Here is a 23,706-nt window from a genome sequence, read left to right as displayed (position 1 = left end):
ATCCATCTCCTGCATCCAGTCTCCATGAAAACTTGTCAGGTGGTCCTTGGTCCCTCACCCCAGACAGCCCTAACTCATGCTTGGGATTACAGCATAACTGCAAGTGTGGACATTTGAGAGGAGGAAAGAACAAAGAGAGGCAAGAGAAGAAGAAGGAAGGAAAGAGGAAAGGAAGGAAGGGAGGGAGGGAGGGAGGAAAAAAGAAAGGAGAGAGGGAAGGAAGGAAAGAAGGAAAGAAGGGGAGAGAAGGAAGGAAGGAAAAAAGGAAGGAGGGAGGGAAGGAAGGAAAGAAAGGGAAAAAAGGAAAAAAAAAGGAAGCAAGCAAGCACAGAAATGGTTCAAAAAGCAAAAGGAGCTAGACCCACTATGGAATGTATCAGGCAGGTTCCCACTGCCAACATTTGACAGCTTTTCAAGTCCCTTCTCAGCAAACCCCTTAAAACTGACCCCTGACCCCTTCAGTGAATGGTGCCTTCCAGGCTGACAGAGATTGCTCTAAGGTTACTCTTGTCTTATGGGGAAAAAAGGGGGTTGGACTGAAATGTTCTAATGACTACTATGTGTCTAGCAAAGTGGTTTAGCAATTTGCCTTGATAAGGCCATTGTTGTTCCTTGAAACATTATTAAGCCTTTCTCTTTCTCTCTCTGTCTCTCTCTCTCTCTCTTTCTCTGTCTCTCTCTCTGTCTCTCTCTCTCTTTTTCTGTCTCTCTCTCTGTCTCTCTCTCTTTCTGTCTCTCTCTGTCTCTTTCTCTCTCTTTCTCTCTCTCTCTCTCTCTCTCTCTCTCTCTCTCTCTCTCTTTCTCTGTCTCTCTCTCTTTTTCTGTCTCTCTCTTTCTCGGTCTCTCTCTCTTTCTGTCTCTCTCTGTCTCTTTCTCTCTCTCTCTCTCTCTCTCTCTCTCTCTCTCTCTCTCTCTCTCTCTCTCTCTCTCTTTTGAAGGGCAGTTTTTACAAATGTATCTTTTTTTGCTTCTCTTCATCTTCCTCTTCTTTCTTTTCACTTTGCTTTCAGTAGACGAGCATCAGTTCCTTTGGTTCACAATTGATCCATAGACTTTAGAAACCATGCAAAATATCACATAGATCAAAATATAGGAAAGTGTCTGGAGCTGCACTAGAGAGGGATTTGGAGTCCAGGGAAACATGAAGGTTAAAGTAGGAAAGAGCCAAGAAGAAAAAAAGGGGAAGTTGAGGGCGAAGGGTTGGGGAGCAGATTATATAGGTAACAAGAGGAGAGAAAGAGGCTGTAAGGGAATGAAACCAGAGGTGAACAACCAGTACTAGGGCTCCCTCTGTCTTGGAGGAGTTCCTAACCTTTCTTGTATGTCATACATACATTCTGCTGCAGTCTCTGATCATCTTCTCAGGATGATGTTTTTAAATGCATAAATAAATGCATAAAATGAAATACGTAGGATTCAAAGGAAAAATAATTATATTGAAATAAGGATATAATTTTTTTCCCATCCAAGTTCATGGATCCCTTGAAATCTATCCACATATTAGATTGGCTACATAATGGATCCAAAATATCCATATCTTGGGATTTATTGACTTTCTACAGCTGGCCCCTTCTTTTTTTTCCCCTCTCTACTGTTCCTTTCCCCTCCCCCCTTTTTTCTTTGATTCTTTTTATCTTCTGCCCTTCTCTTTTCTCCCCTTTGCTTCCTTCCCTTAGATCTCAGTAAAATATAGTTCTTTGAAGTTAGGAAATCTGTTTCTCTTTTTTCTTCCTTTTTTCCTTCTCTTTCTCTTTTATGCTTTCTTTTACTTTTTCCTTCTTTTCTTTCTTCTTTCTCTCTTTTGCTTTCTTTCACTTACCTTTTTTCTTTCTTTTTTCTCTCTTTTGCTCTTTCACTCTTTTTTTCATCCTTTTCTTCTTTCTCTTTTGCTCTTTCACTCTTTCCTTCATTTCTTTTTCTTTTGCTCTTTTGTCTTTTCCTTCATTTCTTTCTTCTTTCTCTGTTTTGTTCTTTCATTCTTTCCTTCTTTCTCTTTTGTTTTCTTTCACTTTCCTTCTTTCTTTTTTGCTTTCTTTTGCTTTCCTTCTTACTTTCTTTTGCTCTTTCACTTTTTCCTTCTTTTCTTTCTCTCTTTTGCTCTTTCTTTCACTCTTTCCTTCTTTGGCTTTCTTTTCTTTCAGTAGTCCCATCAGGCCTCATTGATAGCTGCCCCCTACTTTTGTCTCCCTTAGTATTTAAAGATAAAAAGAATGCAAGCTCCCTTGAACTATAGTATAACAGGTGGCACTGGCAGGATGGAAGAGGTAGAGGGAAAATAATGAGGGTTTGACTGCTTTTTCCAAAAAAGCACCCACTACCCAAGGCTGGTGTTCAAGGACCCCTTCCTTCTCTCCTCTGCTCTCTGGTTCTCATTCACTCAGGGAGGGACCATTATCTTGAGGACAGATGCTTTGTGGTGAGCATAGACGGTGTAGCATCCTGTGTATCTGTGCCTGCTTTCCCATCGGATCACAGTGTCTGTTGCAGAGAAAAACATTTTTGTATTTCAAGTGTTTATCTCTTCAGCATTTGAGTGCTCTGGAAGATTAATATCTGAAAATCATCAGGGCCTCAGGCAACAGGAGAGAACACTTACCCAGTCCCAGACTTAATAACCCTCCCCCATCTCACTCACTGTAATAATGTTTAATTAATATAATGAGCCTCCTGCAAGTAGGAGAAAAAATACTTATTTTTATAACCCAGACTAGATTTTTCATTTCATTTCCTCTCCCTTGAGACTTTCACCAATTAATTGGCCGCCTCTCCCCCCCTTTTCCAAATGTAAAGGGGCCAAGCTTGGTGTGCATGTGTGAGGGGGGCAGCAGGGTGAGTTTGAGGTCAGTTTCTCTGAGTCCGGTGGAGAAGGAATGCAAACGTGGGTCATGTTCAGTGTGGTAAAGTTTACTGGTTCATGGGATCATCGATTTAGACCTGGAAGGAATCTTAAAGACCAATTTCCTTCGACCCCTTCTTTTGTGCAAAGGAGGAAACTGAGCTTTGTCAAGTTAGGGGACTTATCCAAGATAATGACATGGGCAAGATTGGAAGCCTAGTCTTTTGGCTAGGAAACCAGGACTTTTATCACCGTGCCCTGTGGCCCCGTGAATAAGGTCTCTTAATGAGACTGCTAATATTCATCAACATGGCATCCAAGTCCTCTCGGAGCTCCAGCCCCATCTCCCTTTACTAATTAGGTCTTAGTCCATCAGTCCTTGAATAAGAGCCAAATTCTCTTCAGATAGCCGGACCTTGGGGACTTCCTCATGACTCTGTCACTCCGGCCTTTCCTTCATCACCTCCCCTTCTTCTTCCGCTACATCCAGCTGTTGCCCCTCACCTGAAGGCCCTGTCGACGGAATTTCGCTACTGGTTGGGAATTTTAGCCCTTGTCTTCACTCGTTCTGATTCATTACACCCTGTGGTTTGGGGGGCCTTTCTGAGCAAGCTCGAAGTTTGGGCAGGAGTCCAACATATGGCCGAGAGGAAGGTTCAGAAAGGGAGTTCAACCATAAGGAACTACTAAGTCTGATGTTGTTCCTGCCTTAAGAAATTAGGAAGGAAAATAATTATTTTCCTGTTCCATCTTCTAAGCACAATCCCCAAAGTTTGGAGAAGAGGGGTTAGTAACCCACACAGGGGAGGAGAGAAGAAACCATAACAACATTCCCATGTTCACTCCCTCTGCTTTCTCATCCTTTTTTGGGCACTCTTTGTACCTCCCTTCTTCTTATAAAACTCACTGTCAGATTTCAAGTGAGAGAAGATAGAAAGCCTTTTCTGTTCCGGGGGTGGTCTTTTCTTCTAAAAAAGAAAAAAAAAAAAAAAGCCCCAAGGGTAAGCAGTTGGGAGAAAGGAAACAGCTGTGCTTAGTTTAGGGGCAGGGCAAATGCTAATGGAGTTCAAAGTTGCTGGCACCCTACAAGTCAAACCTGAAAGCTTTGCTATGTTATCAAACACTTTTGCACTTCACAAACGAGAGGAGGGAACATTCTGCCTCTTTAAGAGATGTGCACCATATGTCCCCCTTTCCTGCCCCCCCTTCTATTAAATAGGTAAATTAAAATAATGAACTTTGTTGGGGGGGTGGGGCTCTAATCAAGTATCACAAGGAGTCAGTGGAGTGAGAGCAAAGGAAAGCAAGGGGGGACGGCCATGTTGAAACATCATCCACGGGATATTTGATTAGAAGTGTCTGTAGAAACTACTTAAATTCCTTAGATATTTTCTGGTTTAGTTGTTCCCCATGATTTTTTTTTCTTTTCTTTTTTTCCCTTTTAAGTCTTTTTCTGTCAGTGGTGATTTCTACATAAGGCTGACTAATAACAGCCAACATTTCTGTAAAGCTTCAAGGTTTGCAAAGAACTTTACAAATATGATCTCATTTTATCCTTACCACAACCCTGGGAGGTAGAAGGTGCTATTATTATCCCCATTTTAGTGATGAGGTCACTGAGGCAGACAAAAGATAGTAAGTGTCAGAGGCCACATTTGAACGCAGGTCTGCCAGATGTTGGGTCCATCCACTGTGCTACCCAGATGACAAAATGCCTACGGATTTTATTGTTCTGGTTTTTGTTTTCCAACATATACATTCTCAGTCCACTCAATTTCTTTGTTTTAAAGCTCTGTGCTTGTACTCTGAGTTGCTGAGATTTTTCTCCATTTCATTCCCTTGTTAGCAATTCCATTAGTGAGAGGGAAGCTAGTCTCATTCACAGGAGTTTCAAAATCATAAGGCATCTAAACTTGGAATTCCCCCTAGCACCCAGCAGTCATCCCCACCACGGCTGGCGTTTAATGAGTGTTTGCTGAATGAATATTCGTTGACTCCTCTGAACTTTGGAATGACACATCTGTCCTCTGGTGTTTTGTGGAGGTGATAGCATACAGAAATCCCTTCAATTTTCATGTTCCTCAGAGACAACATATTTCCCACAGACTTTCTCAAGCTTCCCATCCGTAAACAGAATTCTTCACGAGACAGTTTACAGTATTTTCTACAAGATCAGGTTTGAGTCTCTAAGGGATGAAGGAAGAATTCCTCTGGATGATTTGGAGAGTCTCAGAGACACCCAAATGAGAGGTCACAGCCATTTATCCTCTTTGTGGATCATATTGGGATAGCTCCTGTTTGCTTTGGTGTAAACCAAGAAGCAAGTAATTGGGGGAAATGTGCTTCTCTCATGGGAGTTGGAGGTGGATATCAGTTTTGTGGTGCTGCTGGTGGAAATGCTGGAATTAGGCATTTGTTGAGAGCCTTCATGTGAGGAAAGCCACATATTCTAAAGGGTTAGATGTGCAGGGCTTATTATGAGAGGCAGCAAGACCTGGATTCGAGTTCCACTTAGTAGCTGTGTGATCATGGATCTCTACCTCTCTGAATTTCAGTATCTTCATCTCTAAAATCTTCTATTTCTTATCTCTTTTTTTCCTTAAAATTAAACTGATTTATCTATTTACATAATATATTGTCCATTAGAATATATCTCTGAAGTCAGAATTTTTTTCTTCCTTTCTTCTCTCTCTCTCTCTCTCTCTCTCTCTCTCTCTCTCTCTCTCTCTCTCTCTCTGTCTTTCTCTCTCTGTCTCTCTCTGTCTCTGTCTCTCTATCTCTCTGTCTCTCTCTCTTTTTCTCTCTCTCTCTGTCTCTGTCTCTCTCTCTCTTTTTGCTTTTACTATTAATGTTTTTTGTTTTCTTTGCTTTGCTTAACGTTTTTGCAATCCTAGTGGTTAAAACTGTGCTTTCCATGTAGTATGTGCTTAACAAAACTTGAGAATTGAATTGAGTTTAACCTGAATGTGCTATAGAAATTTTAGTTGTCATCATCTGAAGACAGAAGGACCTATTAAATCGGATGTGTCAATGGTCAAGATAGAGGTATAGCAATAACAAGTATCAAGTGAGATCGGATCCATTTGGTCATCTTAGAGGAATAAAACAGCTCAGCAGAGACTCCCTAAACGTGAGTCTTGGAGGAACCTCATGGATCAAATGTTCTCTTAAAGCTGATTTATAGGAATACTCCATTTAGATTACTCAGCATCTTAACAGGAAGGATGACCAGAGGCACAGACATTTGAAATAGTGTTTCATTATGATCCGACAAGCTCGGGGTCATGATATTTACCCATGAAGGGGTTGAAAGAACAGGGCCTTTGCTTCAAGTTCAAATATGGAACTCAACTGGGAATGACTCAGGAATTCTACTGTTCTATAAGTGGGATTTACAGAGGCCTAATACCCTTGGGAAATATAAGCAATTGTCTCATTAGCTCCTTATTTAGGTTGTCTTGACTAAGAACTGAGTAGCTGATTGGACCTTTGAATTGATTCGTTAGAGCTAGGAATGACTCACCCAGACAATTATGCACAAGAAAATTAAGTGCAGATATGGGTGGATGGTGTTTATGCACAAGGTAAGGAAAGTGGTTTCCTAATTAGTGTGATTTTGACAGTGATTTAGCCATGACTCTGTGGGCAAACTAAGTTCTGAAGATCTCCACAGGTGGGGCTGACAAGCTAAAAACTAGATGGGGGGCAGGGTGGGGATGATTGAATTGCCTTCAAAGACACCATTGTGGTTTGGTGGTTTGGCTGGGGCACAGTCACTGAAAATACAAAGGGTTCAGTTTTGCAGGCAGTAGACACTGGTAGATCACTAAAGACCAGAAGTGATTTGTCTAAAAGAAGGTCATTGTGTAGTTTGAATTGAAAATGGAAGAGAACTTTGAGACTTGTGACCTCAAGGAGGTCAAAGACAGAAGGAAAGGCCCCAAAATGTTCAGAGCAGCATTTTTTTTTTGTCATAACAAAGAATTCGAATCAAGATTCATCAACTAGGGAATGACTAAACAAATTGTGGTACATGAATGTGATGGAATATTAGCATATCATTAAAAAGTGATAGCAATAAAGAACCCAGAGAAGCAGGGGAAGACATGTGAACTAATACAGAATAAAATAAGCAGAACCAGGAAAACAGCATACAAAACAATTTTGATACTTTTTTTTAGAATCTGGAATACTGAGTAATCATAATGACTAAGTACATATATACTCCCTCTCCCCCTTTGTAGAAGTGAAGAAATGTGGATATAGAATGTTGAATTTAGTGTCAGACTTGTTTAATATGCTGGTTAGTTTTGCCAAACTTTTTTTTCAAACGTTTTCTTTTATTCTTTGTTGCCTGAGTAGAATGGGGGAGAAGTAGATTCAAAAATCATGATGTAAAAATAAAACATATAAATAAAAATAAGGTTAGCTCAGGAGAGCAAGAAGTCATTAGTGATTGGTAAGGAAGAGGGCAAGGAGTGAAATATCCCCATTTTCACAGAAGAGACAGCAGGTAAAATTTGGGTTCTTTTACTTAGCCTGAGGTCTTGAAGGTCAGGGCTTCCTGCCAGTATGTGGAGCAATGAGGAAAAGGAAAGAGAGGATGAGAAGCAGGTACCCGTCATGAATCTGGAATTTTTACATGAGATAGCAGTACAGCAGCTGTACATTCCCCAAAGACCAAGCCTGAGACCATTGGTGCTCAATAAGAAGCAAGTCTTTTGGAAAAACCTTGGACACATACTGCTGAGATCATCAGAGTCGATGTTTTCCTTAACCGAGTATTAATTTAGGGACCCAGGCCAATGCAGAATGATCTGGAGAAGCTAGCTGAGGGGCTAATTCATGTTTTAACCATGACCTATATGAGGAGACTACCTCTCCCGTGGCACCGAATGAATATTCTTTCAGATGGTTGCTCTAGTGGGAGGGCAAGTTGCTAGCCAGGAGATGTATGTGTGTTGGACAGATGGTGCGTTTGGCTTTCCAATAGCCAGGAGGAGCAGATCGGTGATTTATCTGAGAATTTGGTAAGATGCAAGCACAGTCGATTGCATTGCTATCAGGCCGGCAGGGGTCACGTATTTGTGCTGCTCTCATTCAACCAGAGCCAGATGCAGCTATAAATCTCCAGGTGAAATATCAAGAGACCCCCATTCCTGAGACAGCAGCAGGTTAACAATGCTTGAATGGCCCCATCCTCTGAGATGTCCCTCTGACCTTCTGAACTTTTGTTGTCCATCCCCTTGGGATTGTTTTTACGGTGTCATGAGTAGCAACAGATGTTTTGAGTCAGAGATCCAGTAGAATGCCTCCAAAGTATTTCAGGTCCTGAAGGAGAGGGATTGTATCTCTGGGATGTTTTTTCTTCCCTTTATTTCAGCAGCTACACATATTTCCTTTCAATTGTTCTTTCTTTGCTGGAAGCTGTCCATTAATGGCACAAGGACCATTAGCTACAAGAACAGTGGGGCTCAAGCATGCTGCTTTTTCCTTTAACTTGACAATTATCTTGTTCTGGTAGAGCTCCTTAACACATCTGTTTTGTTTGAGTCCTATCAAGTTAGGAGATTGACCTTTTTGATTTCATGCCTACCTTTCTCCGACTCAATCAACAGGTTATTTATTGAACGCTCCTTGGACCCAGCAGAGCATCCCTTTGAAGAGGCTGTGTGGGGCTATAGAAAGAGCTGTCATGTATCAGTCACGCACTGTCATGATACCCCAGGCCCACTCTGGGCCCCCTGTTCTCAAATTAGAATTAGGGAGAGCTCTGAAGTCTATGATTTCCCAGACAGAAATTGAATCGGGAAGTTTTTGTTTTTGTTTTTTTTCATCCCAGTTTGTATTTTGTTGGGATTCCATGTCATGCATGTGTTGGGGAGAGCCTGGGATGGGGATTTGCCCTTTTCCAACTTTATGCTTTTTTCTCACTTTAGGGCTTAGATCACAGCGGGAGCTTGGGGCCTCCAGCTTTCTTTGCTGTGCATTGACTAATCCACTCCTTTTCCTCTCTAGATAGGAGATCCCCCTCGTTCCAGCTTTACTCACACCCTCACACTTGCTCTTCCATATACTGACTCTACTGGGTCACACAATTATTCTCCAAGTAGTAACCCAACAAACTGAATATAGCCTTTGGCCCTCAATATATAGTTATTCCTTTATCACATTCATGCTTATCTCTGACCCGTCCCTCCGAAAGCCATTTCCTAATCTCATAAAAAGTCTGGAGAATAAATATCAAGTGCCTGCTTCTTTCAAAAGAATACTCTTTGCCCTCTTAGCATCCCCAGGTCTTGAATACTGGACATGAAACCTGAGTTTGCATTGCATATTTGATGCTTCCCAGGTGTGTGACCCTGAGCAAGAAAATCTACTTTTATGGACATCAGTTCCCTCCTCTATAAAATGAAGACCATAATACATTCTCTCTCTTATCTCTTGGAGACTTGTGGGGAATGTATTTTGTAAATCTTAAAGCTCTTTGGGGAAGTTGTTATGATTTGACTGGGCTCTGGTTAGCCACATCTTAGGGTTTTTCAAATTGCACTCACTCACAGGTCCTGTGGTGTAATAGAATCTCCCAAGAGTAAATACCAAACTTAAAGACTCTAAAAATTAGTTAAATCTCTGAGATTAGACTGGAATTCTCAAGGTCACACTGAACTGGAATTTCTCCCACTCCTCCTCAGATCTACTTTTCACTGTGCCCTTGGATGAGTGCTGGCCTCCCTCAGTGAAAGGAAAGAGATACTTTTCAGCCCAGCATGTGCTTGGTTGATGTCTTCTATTAATTCCTCAAATTTGCATATCATCTTTCTTCCCTGGAGCTCATAGCATTTAATAGACAAGTGGGACACACATGGTTTAACAGAGATGACCAAATGACTGGAAAACAGAAATTCTGAAGTTTCAAGATCACCTCTCCTGGACAAGGGAAGAGAGATCCATATGGTCCAGTGGAGATTGCATCAGCTTTGGGGTCAGAGATTACTTGAGCAGGTTCCTTTAAAATTTCCTAAGTTTCCACTCTTCTGTAAATTGAGAGAGTTGGACAAGATGGCCTTTAAGATCCCTTCTAGATCCAGATCTATGTCTGTGACTGGGGAGGGTTTAACTGCCTTTACCTAGGTGAATGGTTACAAATCATATCATAAGACATGTATTTAAGCACATGTACCAGGCATTGCATTGGGGATACAAATACAAAAATGAGAACATTCCTCGTTAAGGAATGAGCTTACAGTTTGTTGGAGAGAAGCATTAATTTGAGTGGGAGAGCTAACAGCTGGAAGGATTAAGGTGGTCAGACACTTGACAGCCCTTCCTCTTTCTCCCATACCCACCCTCTATTGAGATGGTATAAACCGGATGTTCTCCATCATGGAGAGAATGAGAAAAAGCAATGGATTTTAAATGACAGCAGCACAAATGGTGGCTGGATAGAAGAAATGTTCTCATAGTGAAGGCTATTAGACAGCAGAGTGCACAGATGATGAGTCTGAGGAATCTCCTCCCAGAGTCAACATCTGCTTCCTGGATATTTAAGAACAGCTGCCTGGAGGCAGGGGGTGGACTACAGGATCTCTGGGGATTCCTTTCAAACCCAAGATTCTATATTAGTGTAAGACTGTACCACCACCTATCATTGAATGGAAAAGATATGGGGGATAATTAGAGCCTAATGGGACCAGCCGGGTCAGAAGACTTAAGGGGTCCAAGGAGGATGGATTTTGTTCCTGACAAAAATTTGGACAAATCAGAGGAATCTGATCTTGCAGACATCAGTGACTCTGATGATTTTTTGACTTCATTATGAGTCAGTAGGGTAGTGTGGGTATCAAAAGAGCTGAGGAACTTTTAGACTTTATTAATGGAAAGATAATATTTAAAGCAAAAGAGACTATAATAGCCCCACTTTACTCTGCCTTGAACAGACTATCTCTGGAATATTATATTTAGTTCTGAGCACCCCATTTTAGGAAAGATGCTTTATAAGTTCAATCGGGATTCTTCTTGGATGCGTGCTAAATTCACAGATACTTATCATCAGAAAATTGTCCACCAGTTGGTGGATTTTTCCCTGCCAGAATAACTTATAAAGATCATTTAGTGAGATGACAAAGGACTGGGATCTAAGCTGATGAAAGGAATATCCACACTGGTGAAATAATAAAAGATTTCTAGACTACATTGAATCTAGAATGGACCAACTCATGATAAAAGTTGGTCCATTCTAGATTCAATGTAGTCTAGAAATCTTAGAAGTTTTCATGTCAAACCAAAGACTCCTTTTCAGGAGTCTAGACTTCTAGACTTCTGAGACCAAACCAGAATCTTCCTACCTTCCTTGAACTTATCCTACTTTGGACCCAATCACTACCATGACCTTGGATCAGTTATGGTATCCCTCTGTGAAGGGCAAGAGATACTTTTCAGCTCAGCAAGGGCTTAACGCATATCTGCTACTAATTCCTCAAATTTGCATATCCTTTTTCTTCCCCAGAGCTCATAGCACTTAATAGGCAAGTAGGGAGCAAATGATTTAACAGAATGAAAACTGGAGCATTGCTAGTCTCCGGATCCCACAGATGAGTGGATTAGTTTGGATGTCAGTAGTGAATAATGTTCCCGTCAGCAGCCTGCACACTACTTAGCACTTCACCAGTATTAACTCCCTGGTCCTCAGAATTGCCATACAAACTACAGTATTATCACCTTCACGTAGAGAAAGAATGAAGGCATCCCCGGCTCCCTGGGGGAGTAACTCTGTAAGGTTTTTGGCCTAATGATGCCCTTTGTTTGGGTAGCAATATATGGAAGTAAAATAGACTCTTGCTAGCACCATTCTCCACACCTCCACATGGATTCCTTTTCCACCTAGTAATTTCTCACTGTTGCACTGTCTCCCTGCCTCTTAAGAACATAAATTCACACGAGTGACAGCATTTCTTGCCAAGCAATTTTTAGTCAGTAAGTAGGTCTTGTTGTTAGAGAAAAATATGAAAGAGAAAGTGGGCTGCCAAATCTTTGAAATCCAATTCCTTTCACCCATGAGGAGAAGAAGCAAGTGATCACTTTTGAATTACAGGGGGTGGGAGAGAGGACCTCTTCGGTCAGTGGATGGTTTATTGGATAATCAGATAGTTGTGATGACCAGTTTCTGACTCTTCCTCGGAAGAGAATGGGAAACAGCTTTAGAAGGCTTATATGAACTTGAAGGATCCCCTGGCTCAGAAATACCCTTGTATCCCCAGCATATCAACAGATGTAATTTTTCCCATTCATTTATCATTATATATATATATATATATATATATGTATATATATATTTAAGTATATGTATATATATATTTAAGTGCATATATTCACATAGATGTAGAAAGAAATAGAAAAATATAAGTCATTCATTCATTAATTCACCAAGCATTTGTTGAATATCTGTTATATGACAAGCACTGGATTAGGCACTGGACCCCCAAGACAAAAGTAAAACAATCTTATCCTCCAAGGAGTTTGCATCTTATTGGGGAAAAACAACACATATACAGACAATGAAGACAAAATGTATACAAAGAAAATATAAAGTAGATCTTTTTTCAGGGAGAGGGCACTAGCACCTGGGAGATGTCAGGTAGAGCTTGAGATGAAGTCCTGTGAAGAAAGCCAGGAACTGTAGGAAGTAGGGGTGAAGAAACAATGCATTCCAGCTATGTGGAAGAACCAGTACAAAGGCAAGTCGTGGCTCCTGTCCTCTAGAAGCCTCTCATTCAGTCGGGGAAGCTAAAAATCAAACAATCTAGCAACAGTCATAGGCAATGTGTAATTACATGCCCAAATGAGTGAGTGATACAGAGCTAGAGAAATTGAGAATAGGGAGAAATTCATGTGGATTGGGTGGAACGGGGAGGGAAAAACCCAGACATCGAATAAAAACAAAGTATTTGTGGTATGGAAGAGTGAAATGATTCCAGCTTGAAAAGTATGTTGGCAATCTCATGGTTGGGAAGGACTGGGCCAGATTATAGAGGGCCTTGAATGCCAAGTTGAGTCTATTCCCAGGGTAGACTCCTTCCGTCAAAGAGAATTTAAATACTATTACCTTACTAAGATAGTTGTTTGTTGCTGTTAGAGTTTTTAGAATCTCCCCTGTGCTTATTTGAGTGTGAAATGGAAACCACTCGCACTCTGTAAAAAGAGATCATACTTGTTTTGGTCTTTTGTTTTGTTTCTTTGCAACTTGGGATGGCAGGGCAGGGAGCTGGGAGCCAAATTCAATTTAGGGTGAGTTGGGGGAGGGGATAAGGCAATAACAGAAGTCAGAGCATATGCTGTGAAATTTGTGTCATTTAACTCGAAGGCTAGAAATGAGGTAGAATCAGAGAGAACTATGTTTGATGGTGCAAGTGCATTTGTTCTTGAGTCTAGGAAACAGGAGTGTGCCAGAGGGGTGAGGGGGGAAGAGGCAGCTGCTTTCTGTGCAACTTCCAGGGCATCCACCTCTTGGATCGCTCGGTCCTGGCTTAGCCAGGATGATGTTAGCCAAGATGGCATCGGCAGATGGGTGGCAAATGACTAGCAATTAGCAAGGTGCTGAGGTCTCGGGACCTTCAGCCTCCTTCTTTACCTACCCGAGATGTCTATTTTACCTACATGTAACCCAGCTGTGGATGCCGTCAAGGTGTTTGGCTGTTTCTTGTCTATGTTCTGTGCTGGGTGCATAGCTTAGCTACAGATTTTTAGGCACAGCTTTTGAACAGAAGTGTTTTATGTTTACCCAGAGGCAGATGCAATTGATTGACATGTGTAAGGGCCAACCTGTCCTTTGTACAAGCGGTCAGACACCCCCACGAGTTGGGATTTGCAGGTGCAAACCACTGGCACCAGTTTTTTATTGGCCACAGAACTGGCAGGGACGGTCCTAGCCCACAATGTTGGGAACTTGGTATTCTGCTTAGTATTTGATTTCTATTTGAAACCAAACAGCAATTAAAGTCATTCTCCAAAAATCTGGAAGGGGAAAACCCTAATTTTCCAGGATATTTATATTCGGTGCTAAAAGTGAAGCTCTGTACTAGAGGCCCCCCGAGCTCATTAGCGATAATGATGGTTATTGTTATCATTGGATCTGCGCGTGTCTGGCTTTCGGTGGAAAGGCAGCCAAGTGCAAGGCTCCCCAGGCCGGATTGGGAAGGGAGTGGGAGGTGTGCGCCCCATTCGGTGGCACCCCTGCCACTTCCCCAAACCTCCTTAATAACATCCAGACCGCGGTTTCTAAATGATGATAGGTGTCTCTGAGTCCCAGAAGCCATCTAGCATCATGTGTGGAGATGTGACAGCTAAAATGCTTCCTTTGTGATCAGAGCTGGAGGCAAGATGTTGTAAAGGCCAGACACAGCAGCCTAGGGGAGGCGGATCTGGAGACTTGATCAGCAGCCACCATCCCATACACTTAGGCAAAGTTGTTGTTGGGGGGGAAATCAAATCAGCCGCTCTTTTGGCCCCATCTCTCACCAGGATCCCGGTCCACCGGGGTCTGCTTTGGAAACTCTGTGTCATTGGCAGAGGCTAATGTCACCATTCTGCTTTGGGTCTGTTTCTGGCAGATGGTAGGAACTATCTGAGGCTCCAGAGTAACGGAAGGAGGGAGGACCAGCACGGCCGGCTCATCAGCCCTGCCCTCTACCTGCCCAGAAGCCCCGTCTGCATGGAATTCCAGTACCAAGCCACAGGTGGCAACGGCATTGCCCTGCAAGTGGTTCGCAAGGGCAGCCAGGCCAGCAAGCTCCTCTGGGTCATCCGGGAAGACCAGGGCAGCGAGTGGAGACAAGGAAGGATCATCTTGCCGAGTGATGAAATGGAGTATCAGGTGAGGTGATCAAAGCAGATTTGTGTGAAGATTGGAGGGAATCATCTGGAGCCTGATTTCAATATTTCAAAGGGCTGTGCCCATTCATCAACAGGGAACGTGGTTAAGCTCCCCTGTTTTCATTGTGTTTCTCTCGTTGCCATAGCAACTAAATGACACTCTTATTTGTTATTCAGAATGTGCCTATCTATACACCCAGACTTAGCTCTTTGTTCCTCCTATTGCTTCTCTATTGCTGAAATCTTCTCCGGACAAATGCTTTTTTCCCCTTCTCCATTTTATTTTAGATTGTTATCTGCTAGCCTGACAAAGGGCCACAAAAGCCAGAAAAATAAATACAAACAAACCTTCCCCTCTCGAAGGGAAAAGCTATGTCTAAGAGTCTCTGAAGGAAATATAAACAGCCTTTCCTGACCTGCCTTAATGAATCTGAGCCAGGGAAGGGGAGTGGAAGCTGCCTGCTCGCTCTGTGGCCCCTCGGATCTGAGCGAGTCCTAAACTAATCATTTCTCTCTCAGCCACTCTGGCTTTTATGATCTCTGCTGGAGAGAGAGAGAGAGAGAGAGAAGGGAGGGGAAAGGGGGAGGGGAGAGAGAGAGAGGGACAGAGAGAGAGAGAAGGAGGAGAGGAAGGGAGGGAAGGAGAAAGTGTGTGTGAGAGAGAGAGAGACAGACACAGAGACAAAGACATAGAAACAGAGTGCAGACAGAGAAAGAGACAGCAAGAAAGACAGAGACAGAGGCAAAGACAGACACACAGACAGAAACAGAAAAAGAGAAAGAAAATGTGTGAACAAGATAGACAGTGAGAGATAGAGGCAGAGAGAGAATGAGACAGAGACAGAGAGAAAGAGAGAGATACTGTAAGGAAAGGGGGGAAATAGAGGGAAGGATGGGAGGAAAGGAATCAGGGAGGGGAGGAAGAGAAGGAGAGAAGATGGAGGGAAGGACAGAAAGACAGAGGGACAGAAAGACTGAGATACACAAGTGGGAGGTGGGAGCTGCTCTGATGCTGGTAGGCTGGGCAGAAATCACCCGAGCCACCCTTTGGAATAGGTGACTCCACACCAGCTTCAGCATTAACCTTCTCCTCCCCAGTTATGAAGCAGCAACAGATGGCGAGTGAGGCAGCCAACTGTTTGCTTAGCTTGCCAGAGGACATGTGCTAGTTTGCAGAGAGAGAACTGAGTGAGGGAGAGAAAAAGAGTGATGATTTAACATCACAGAGCAAAGACACCTCTGTTTGCTCACTGCCCTTCCCATCCCAGTGTTAGAGGGGTATTGCTGAGAGTCATTTTCTCCTGGTTATAATGGTGTACCCATAAGGAAGCTGTGCCCTCAAAGCAAAACGAATCCATATGTTCCCTTTCTCACAGTGTCTCAACCTATTCATTTCCTCTGAATTATAAGAATGCTTCCAAATATCCAACTTGGGTATTGAAGAAGAAAAAAAAAAGGGAGGAACTTTAAAACATAATTCGGGTTAGTTCCCCTCCTTGTATGGTTCTTTTTAATCAACATGTTCTAGTAACTGGACATAAAAATTCATCACCTTTTTGTGTTGTTTTTTTTTCTCCCTCCACCCCCTCAAATATGCATTTTATTTGAACCACCTCTTTTCAAATTAAGATTTCTAATGCAGCTGCTGGTCAACAGATGCATACCAGGTGCAATAAATGAATGAATGAATAAACAAGCAAACAAATACATAAATAAAGACAAGAAGGGAGGAAAGGAGAAATCTTTGCACTGTTTGGTCATGGAAACTTCACCTAACCATGGGATTTGTTCTGATTGTTTTCATAGATTGTATTCGAGGGAATTCTAGGCAAAGGACGCTCAGGAGAGATTGCCATCGATGATATCCGGATAGGCACTGATATCCCTCTAGAGAACTGCATGGGTATGTTAACATCTGTCTCCTCTTAGCTGCTCCAAACTAGACAACAAGTGCTAATGTATACACCAAAAAATAGTATATCACCGTGTTAGATACCGTGCTTCCTGGATTCAACTTGGGGCACAAACTCAGTTATTACCTTGCTAAAAAGAGCTGGCTATTCTTTTTCCTCCTACTAAGGAAGGAAAAGGGGAAAGAGAGGGGCAAATTAGAATCTATAGAGTAAAAGCTCCTGTGCTTGAGCTTAGTAGTGGGTATAATTCCCAGGATAGCTGAAATGTAACATGAGGCAAAGCCATGTTCTCAATCAAAAATAGATGTACAATAAGTATAAAGAACTTCTGAATGCCAAGACCCCATTGTCAAACTCTAGCTTTTAGCAAGAAAAATGCTACAGGATGAAAACCACCTGCCAGTCTGGATTATATGCTCAGAGATTTTGATATACTTAATGGAAATCTTCACAAGCAAGTAAAAATTAAAGCCACACCCCTCCCTCCAAACAGATTTTTTTTTTAATCCAAACAAACAAAAAACTGCTAGTAGACTGTGTTAGCAAAATAGCGTGATTACTTAAGGATTCTTCTACCTGACTGGATTACAGGGAAAATCCTGGCAGATAAAGCAGGTTCCTGGAAATTTGGTATCTTATGCACCAAATGCATAAGCTAAATGGCTATTGGAAAATTGCCCAGTGTTCATCGAGTAGCTCAATGACCCCTTAGAAGAGCAAGGTGCAATATTGTCTTATTAGTCAGATATCTTTGTAAATCTTAATGAGAGACACACTTCCCACTCAGTGTCTTACCTTGGGGTTAATGTTTTCCTACCTGGGTTTCCCTGCTATTGCTTTGCTCGACATTTTGTCTTCGTGCCTTAAACACTCACTGTGGGTACTAGAGTTATGCTCCTGTAGAAAACCAGTAGCATTGAAAAGGGACTAGAGCTTCTTTGGCTTGAGCAATAATTCTAATAACTCACAGAGTGCTTTTCTTGGCACATTTGTCTTGGACCTGTGTATATAGTGATATCACCAGCACCTGGGATTGCCCTGGCCCCTCTGGGAAACTCCCAGGCTCCCAGCATCTAAAAGTGATCCAGGCTCTGAAAAAGCAATCAGTTATAAGTAACTGATTACAATACTTTGGGGATCCATTAATCCATGAAGGATTTTTTTGTTCCAAAGAAATTTTAAGCACCTTTGTCCTCTGATGATGTGTTAGGTATGGTATAGAATATGTAAAAGATATGGCCCATGTGCTTTTGGGTTTGATATTCAGAACCAAGGCCAGAGGGTGTTACAGAAAAGTTACCAGAAATAATTTAGCTTCTTTCATCCTATTCCATTGTCACTTTTGCCTTCATCTTTCTAATATAAAGCATCTTTGTTTTTTCTTTCAGAACCTATCACAGCTTTTCCAGGTGAGAATTTTTCAGGTAAAAGATACTTTAAAAATATACATATATGCTGCTCTTCTGCCTCCCTACCCTCCTGTCCAATGTAATATGAATCTGAAAAGCAATCTTCTCTAATCTTTGTGGTGGTACTACTTAAGGGAAATGGGTGATATATCTTCCCAACGCTAGATGGTGCTAACTATGCCTGCAGCAGTAGGAGAAGGGATTGAGAATCTTACTATCTTGTTTAATTAAAGTTTAGGAGCCGATAATAGAGACAAATAGGTTATGGATAAACCTCTTGCCCTACATTGACCAATGGGGAGCAACGAGGCTTGAAATGTATGAATGGTGTGGAAAGACAGCCAGTAGACAGAGTTAACGAAGAAATCAGTAGCAAATTAAAAGTGAAATGAGGTGGCAATGATTTATTTTAGCATGAAGATGGTTTCTTTCCAGTTTCCAGGCACTAAGACAGCGGTCTCAATTATTCTACTATAAGGTATAATGGCAGGTGGTTTTGTAAAGGAAGAAAATTAGGAAGTAGACTCTGGAAATGACTGTCAGAAGGAGGGACAATTAGAGTTCAGAAATTGATGTTTAAAAGTAAAAGAAACAGGGAGAAATGGTATATTTCTGGAACAGAAGACTTCAAATATAGGGCTAAAAAATAGAAAATGAGATTTTTAAAAATCTCCCTGTTAAAGTCAATTGAGCATACAGCAATAACAATAGAACTGAGGGAGCCCATCTCATTTAGAAAGTGAGGGACCCTTTGCAGACTCCAAATGAATGGAAATTCTCCGTGCTGTGAAAATTTTGTTGGCTTTTTGTGTCTTCCTAACCATAACCCCATAAAAGTGACATTTTGTAGGTGATTAATGTATTGTGAAAGGAGGGGATGCACCCCAAGTAAAGGACATTTAGCCTTCTATACTTTACCTGTGTATGAGCTGCACATAGAAACACCTACATATTTGCAGTGTTTAATCATATCCTGTTCTATGCAAATAGAGTTGTGTGATGCTATTATGCCCTGTTAAGATTTACTGGGTCTCACCCCAGAGGTGATAGCATATCAGAGATAAAGAAAGTCATTTTTATATCCAAAGTCTAGACTTTATCTTTGTCCCCATTAATCTGCCCACCTCATGACTGGCTCACAGTCGCTCAGGGACAGATAAGTCCCTGGTTTGTTATCTGGATACACTCTTTAACTCCCTTTTAGTTTACCTAATTTGCCACTCACCAGTCATAGGTTTAAGACAGCCTTGGAGTAAGAGGTAAAGATTGGATGCATACCAAGTTTCCATAGTATGAATTACCTTTCTCTATTACCCTCCTGTACCCTATTTCCATCTCATCAGCACACGAGTCAGAGCAGACACACACACATACACATAGTATACACACACAAGGCTACACACATGTGTTCAAGTTATCAAGTTTACATGCTTTAGAATTGCTTGAATATGAGATATATTAAAACTGAATTAAATTTTTGGAAGGATTTTCAAAAATTTCCTTGATGACAATTTGAATTTAAGTTTTTACCTTTAGAATTCCAAGTACAATCTTTGTGTAAAATACAATCTTTATCTTACTGAACACCTGACTGTCAGGTCAGGTCATAACTGCCACAATGCTTGGAATCTCAAACTGCCCATGTACAGATAAGAACAGACTTTCCAGAAGTTGCTACATATGCCATTAGGATGTGAGTGGGAAATCCCATGATTCAAATGGCTGATGGGGTTGGTATCAAAGACTTCACTTCTCTGCAAGAATAATCAAATGGGTGCACACATGCTCTCTCCGTGTGTTTCCCATAAAACTTAACAAAGTCTCCTTAACAAATAAATATGTAAACAGATATTATGTTAGACCTATGTGGGGCAAGGTTTGGTATTCTGAGCATTGAAACATCCCCTTTCATGAGGAGGGGAAGCAAAGAGAGAAAAAAGTTAAATATTCCCAAGTACAATAGAATGAGTTTAGAAGCAATGGGATCTGGTAGTAATGAAGAAAATTATGTTGATAAAGTTCTATAGTAGCAGCTGTTCATATGGATCCCATGTGTTGGTGGGTTGGAGTTTATTACGTTGTTTTGGGTTCGTTTTTGTTTTTGTTTTGTTTTGTTTTTGCAAGATGGGGAAGGATTCATTCTAAATGACTTTGAGACAGAAAATATCACCTTTTTTAGGAAGACCTCAGAATGTTTTTTAAATACTTAAGGCAGATGCTTTTGGTCCTAGGTCTTTGGGGCACTTTGAGAGTTGAAGATGTCTTTAAAAGTTTTGCTTTTTTCTCATTTTCTTTTTCACCATGAAACATTTTCTTTTGCATTCAAATAACCTCGAGTGTGCTTTCTGCTTTGGCATGTTATCTGTGGCTTTATAAGGGTGTGTGAGGAAAAGGGGAGAATATGGGTAAATAGCGTGTTCATGTGTTTTACCAAAGTGCAACTTTTTTTGATTATGAAATCAGTTAGAGTATAACATGCAGTCTGAATCGTATATTTTTTAAAGCATTTCATACAAATGTGGTGCGATCATACATCATGAATTGAGCAATTAAAGAATCAAAATGTGCCTTATATACAGAAAAGAATGAGGAAGCATAGAAAAGTAATCCAGTTAAGATGATGAATTATTTCCTTTTGACCAGTACTTTAAAAAAAAAGAAAGAAAGAAAGAAACAACAAATAGAAGAGTAATAATAAAGAAGCCAATAAAAACACATAAAGGAGTAATCAGTGTTAGTGAGCAGGTGATTATTTTTAGCACTTTGATGCGAAGAGAAAGTTATTGTTACCGTTAAGGTATGTTTGTTTTGAAACAAGGAATAGTGAAGATGAATGTGTGTGGCTCACCAATTATTTGGCCCACCAGGAGCCTAGATTTTGTGTGCTAGGTCTTAGACGTTTCTTTTAAGGAAGATGGGGGTGTCCTAAGACCATTGCAGTACCCATTAAGTACCCCTGGGATGAATAGAAAAAGTAAATTTTGCTTCATAGGAACTTGCTCATTTCTCTTTGAAGATTATCTTGCAGTCAGGGCCATCTAGGGCTTGGAGCCATCTCGAAGGGGTTGGGGGGGGTGAAGATCTGGCATACTATGTGTTTTTTCTTTTTCTCCTTGGTACCCCAAACTCAAGAACAAACCAATTGTGAATATATCATGTTTATGTAAAAGGTTGGACTTGGAGGGAAAAAATGTCAGAAGGTTAGTCTAAGCAGGAAGAAAGGAGATAGTTCCACAGGTTTAAAGGAACCAGGTTAGGGGAAAATATGAGTGGATTACATACAAATGAATGTTAGGTTTAGCCCCAATTGGCCCATTCACTTCCTAGAATACCCCTGACCCTTAGCATAATTCTCCCGAGTGTGGGACATGAGACAGTCCTCCTGTTTCAGCATAATCTAGGAATGGCTCCATTTGGATTATTTTCAAGTGTTACAAGGATGCTTGTGAGGGTTAATTAGTGCTCAGCAGAGTGATCCTCTGGTGAAAGGAAGAAAAGTATTAGTAATCAATCCATGTCTGTGTTTCAGATAGGCAGCTGTGGTATGTGAATTGTTCCAGGATCCCCTCTTCCCCTCCTTCAGCTGCCAGATTAAGAATAGGTGTTGCTGAGCAAGGAAGCATGGAGCTCAGATAGGTGTAAATGGGATAACTGCTTGGCTGACAGTGTTTGCTTTTGGAGCCACTCATGGTTTATGTCTGAGGTATACTGTACACCCTCAAAGAGGTCGCCTACATTCCCCATAGTTTACCATTTACCCAAACAGCTGCCAAGGTCAGTTTATCTGAAGGGATGAGAATTTCTTTCCCTGACCTCCCTTCTCCATGGACATAAAGGACAATCTTCGATTAAAAGAAAGGAAAAGAAGCTCTAGGGATAGGGGAAGAAAGCAGAGAATTCATGTTGCCATCGATCAGAATATAATGGTAGAATTAAACCTTCAAAGATCTGGTGGCTTTGGTGAAAATCCTATGATGTTTCTCACTCATTCCTTCCTGCCTGAGTGACAAACAAAGATCAAGGGGAGATATTTGTTTCATTAGTCATTTGTAAGACACTTTGTACTTCTCCCTTCTTTCTCAAAAGTGGGCGGGTTACCTCATTCTTCCACCATCTTCTGTAAACTTTCTGTCTGGGGTGGGACCGACTAGTTTTTTTGTTTTGTTTTGTTTTGTTTTGTTTTTTTTAATCACATCTAGCAAATTAAACAGACTCCTTGTCTTTGAAGCTCTCCTCCAGGCCCTTCATTTCAATCTATGAAGTTAACCGCAGTGAGTTGTCCTTACCCATGTTAACTCACAGAATAGATTTTATGTTTTTTTTTTTTTTTAATGTTTTTTAAAGGAAAAACCCCCAACAGTTTTTGTCTAGAAAACATCTTTAGCTTCTCAATCATCACAGGACTCTGTCCATAGGGTCTTCTCGGCAAAGCTACTGGAATAGTTTACTATTTCATTCTCCAGTGGCAAACAGAGATTAAGGGACTTGTCTAAGGCAACATAGTTAGAAGTTTTTGAGGCTAAATTTGAACTTCCTGACTTCAAACCTAACACTCTATATCCCCTGTACCACCTAGCTTCCCTATTAAATAACAAACTAATGTAAAACAATGAAAGAATTAAAAAGCATTTTGGTGATTTTTAAAAGTTGTGTGAGTAATAGAAATAACAGAAATCATTCATCAAAAATCATGTCATTCCATCAAAATGAAATCTTAAGGGAATTAATTTATTTGAGAACATGTCATAAGCAGTATAAAACCCTGATGCAACCCAACCAAGGAAAGGTCATACCCATACATCCCAACATCTGTTCAAGACTGAAATCTCAGAGAAGTAATAGCTCCCTGCCTGCCCCACTCATCTTCCCCAGCAGAAGTTTTAAACAGATGAACGTGGAAGTTTGGAATTTCATGAGAATTCTCTGAGAGTCAAGAGCCTGGGCTAAAATGTATTTCACCCCCAAATGTTAAGGCTTTAGGTGCATTTCCTGCACCAGATGAGCATATAATGAATATTTTAAATATATTATTTATTAATTTTAGGTATATTTTTAAAGTATATTATGTGTTATTTTTCTGTTTTGTCTCTCCTCCATTAGAATGTGAGTTCCTTGAGAGCTATATTAATTTTCTATTTCTATCCCCAACATAGCAAACATTTAGTAATTTGTTCATTTTACATGGGACCACCACAATGCTCAATGCAGACCTCAGACATTATCCTGTCTAATCCATACCTGACCCAGAATTTCTTCCATGACTTATCCTCCAAGTGGTCAGCTTCCTTCAGAGAATTCTAGGGAAAGGAATTCCGACCCCTACTAAGGCAGCCATTTTTGGATGACACTGATTATTAAAAAGTTTTTCCTTATATCCTAAACCTGTCTTTCTCCAGCTTCCTCCCTTTATTCACAGCTGTATTGTCTGGAGACAAACTAAACAAATCTAGTTGCTCTTCACTGTGTAGAGAGCTTCGTGCAAGGCACAAGGGGAGATAAAAAAAAAAAAAAAAAAAGTTTAGATAAGATATATTCCTGCTCTCTTGAGAATAACATTGTAACACATACAAAAAAAATTATATAGATAATATGTATTATATATATATATAGTTACATAATACATACTACCTATTTAATGTTATATTTTATAATTATATAATTGTATAATAGATTACAC

General features: G+C 40.8%; 1 protein-coding gene across 4 annotated transcripts in view; it reads left to right on the top strand.

The window, feature by feature from the left end:
- The window catches only part of NRP2 (neuropilin 2), a 142,633-nt gene that overhangs the window by 89,215 nt on the left and 29,712 nt on the right, over nucleotides 1-23,706 (top strand). For 2 of the 4 annotated variants that reach the window (XM_074298952.1, XM_074298954.1), the window contains exons 13-15: nucleotides 14,446-14,708; nucleotides 16,514-16,610; nucleotides 18,009-18,029. In XM_074298952.1, the coding sequence (XP_074155053.1) occupies nucleotides 14,446-14,708; nucleotides 16,514-16,610; nucleotides 18,009-18,029 (381 nt within the window). Of the gene's footprint in view, nucleotides 1-14,445; nucleotides 14,709-16,513; nucleotides 16,611-18,008; nucleotides 18,045-23,706 lie in introns of all 4 variants that reach the window. The other 2 variants (XM_074298950.1, XM_074298953.1) reach the window with 1 other exon arrangement.

Source organism: Sminthopsis crassicaudata, chromosome 3 (genome assembly GCF_048593235.1).
Source record: "Sminthopsis crassicaudata isolate SCR6 chromosome 3, ASM4859323v1, whole genome shotgun sequence".
In the NCBI taxonomy this organism is placed as follows: domain Eukaryota; kingdom Metazoa; phylum Chordata; class Mammalia; order Dasyuromorphia; family Dasyuridae; genus Sminthopsis; species Sminthopsis crassicaudata.
Note: the sequence above shows the minus strand (reverse complement) of the source record. Positions and strands in the feature narration are given on the sequence as shown.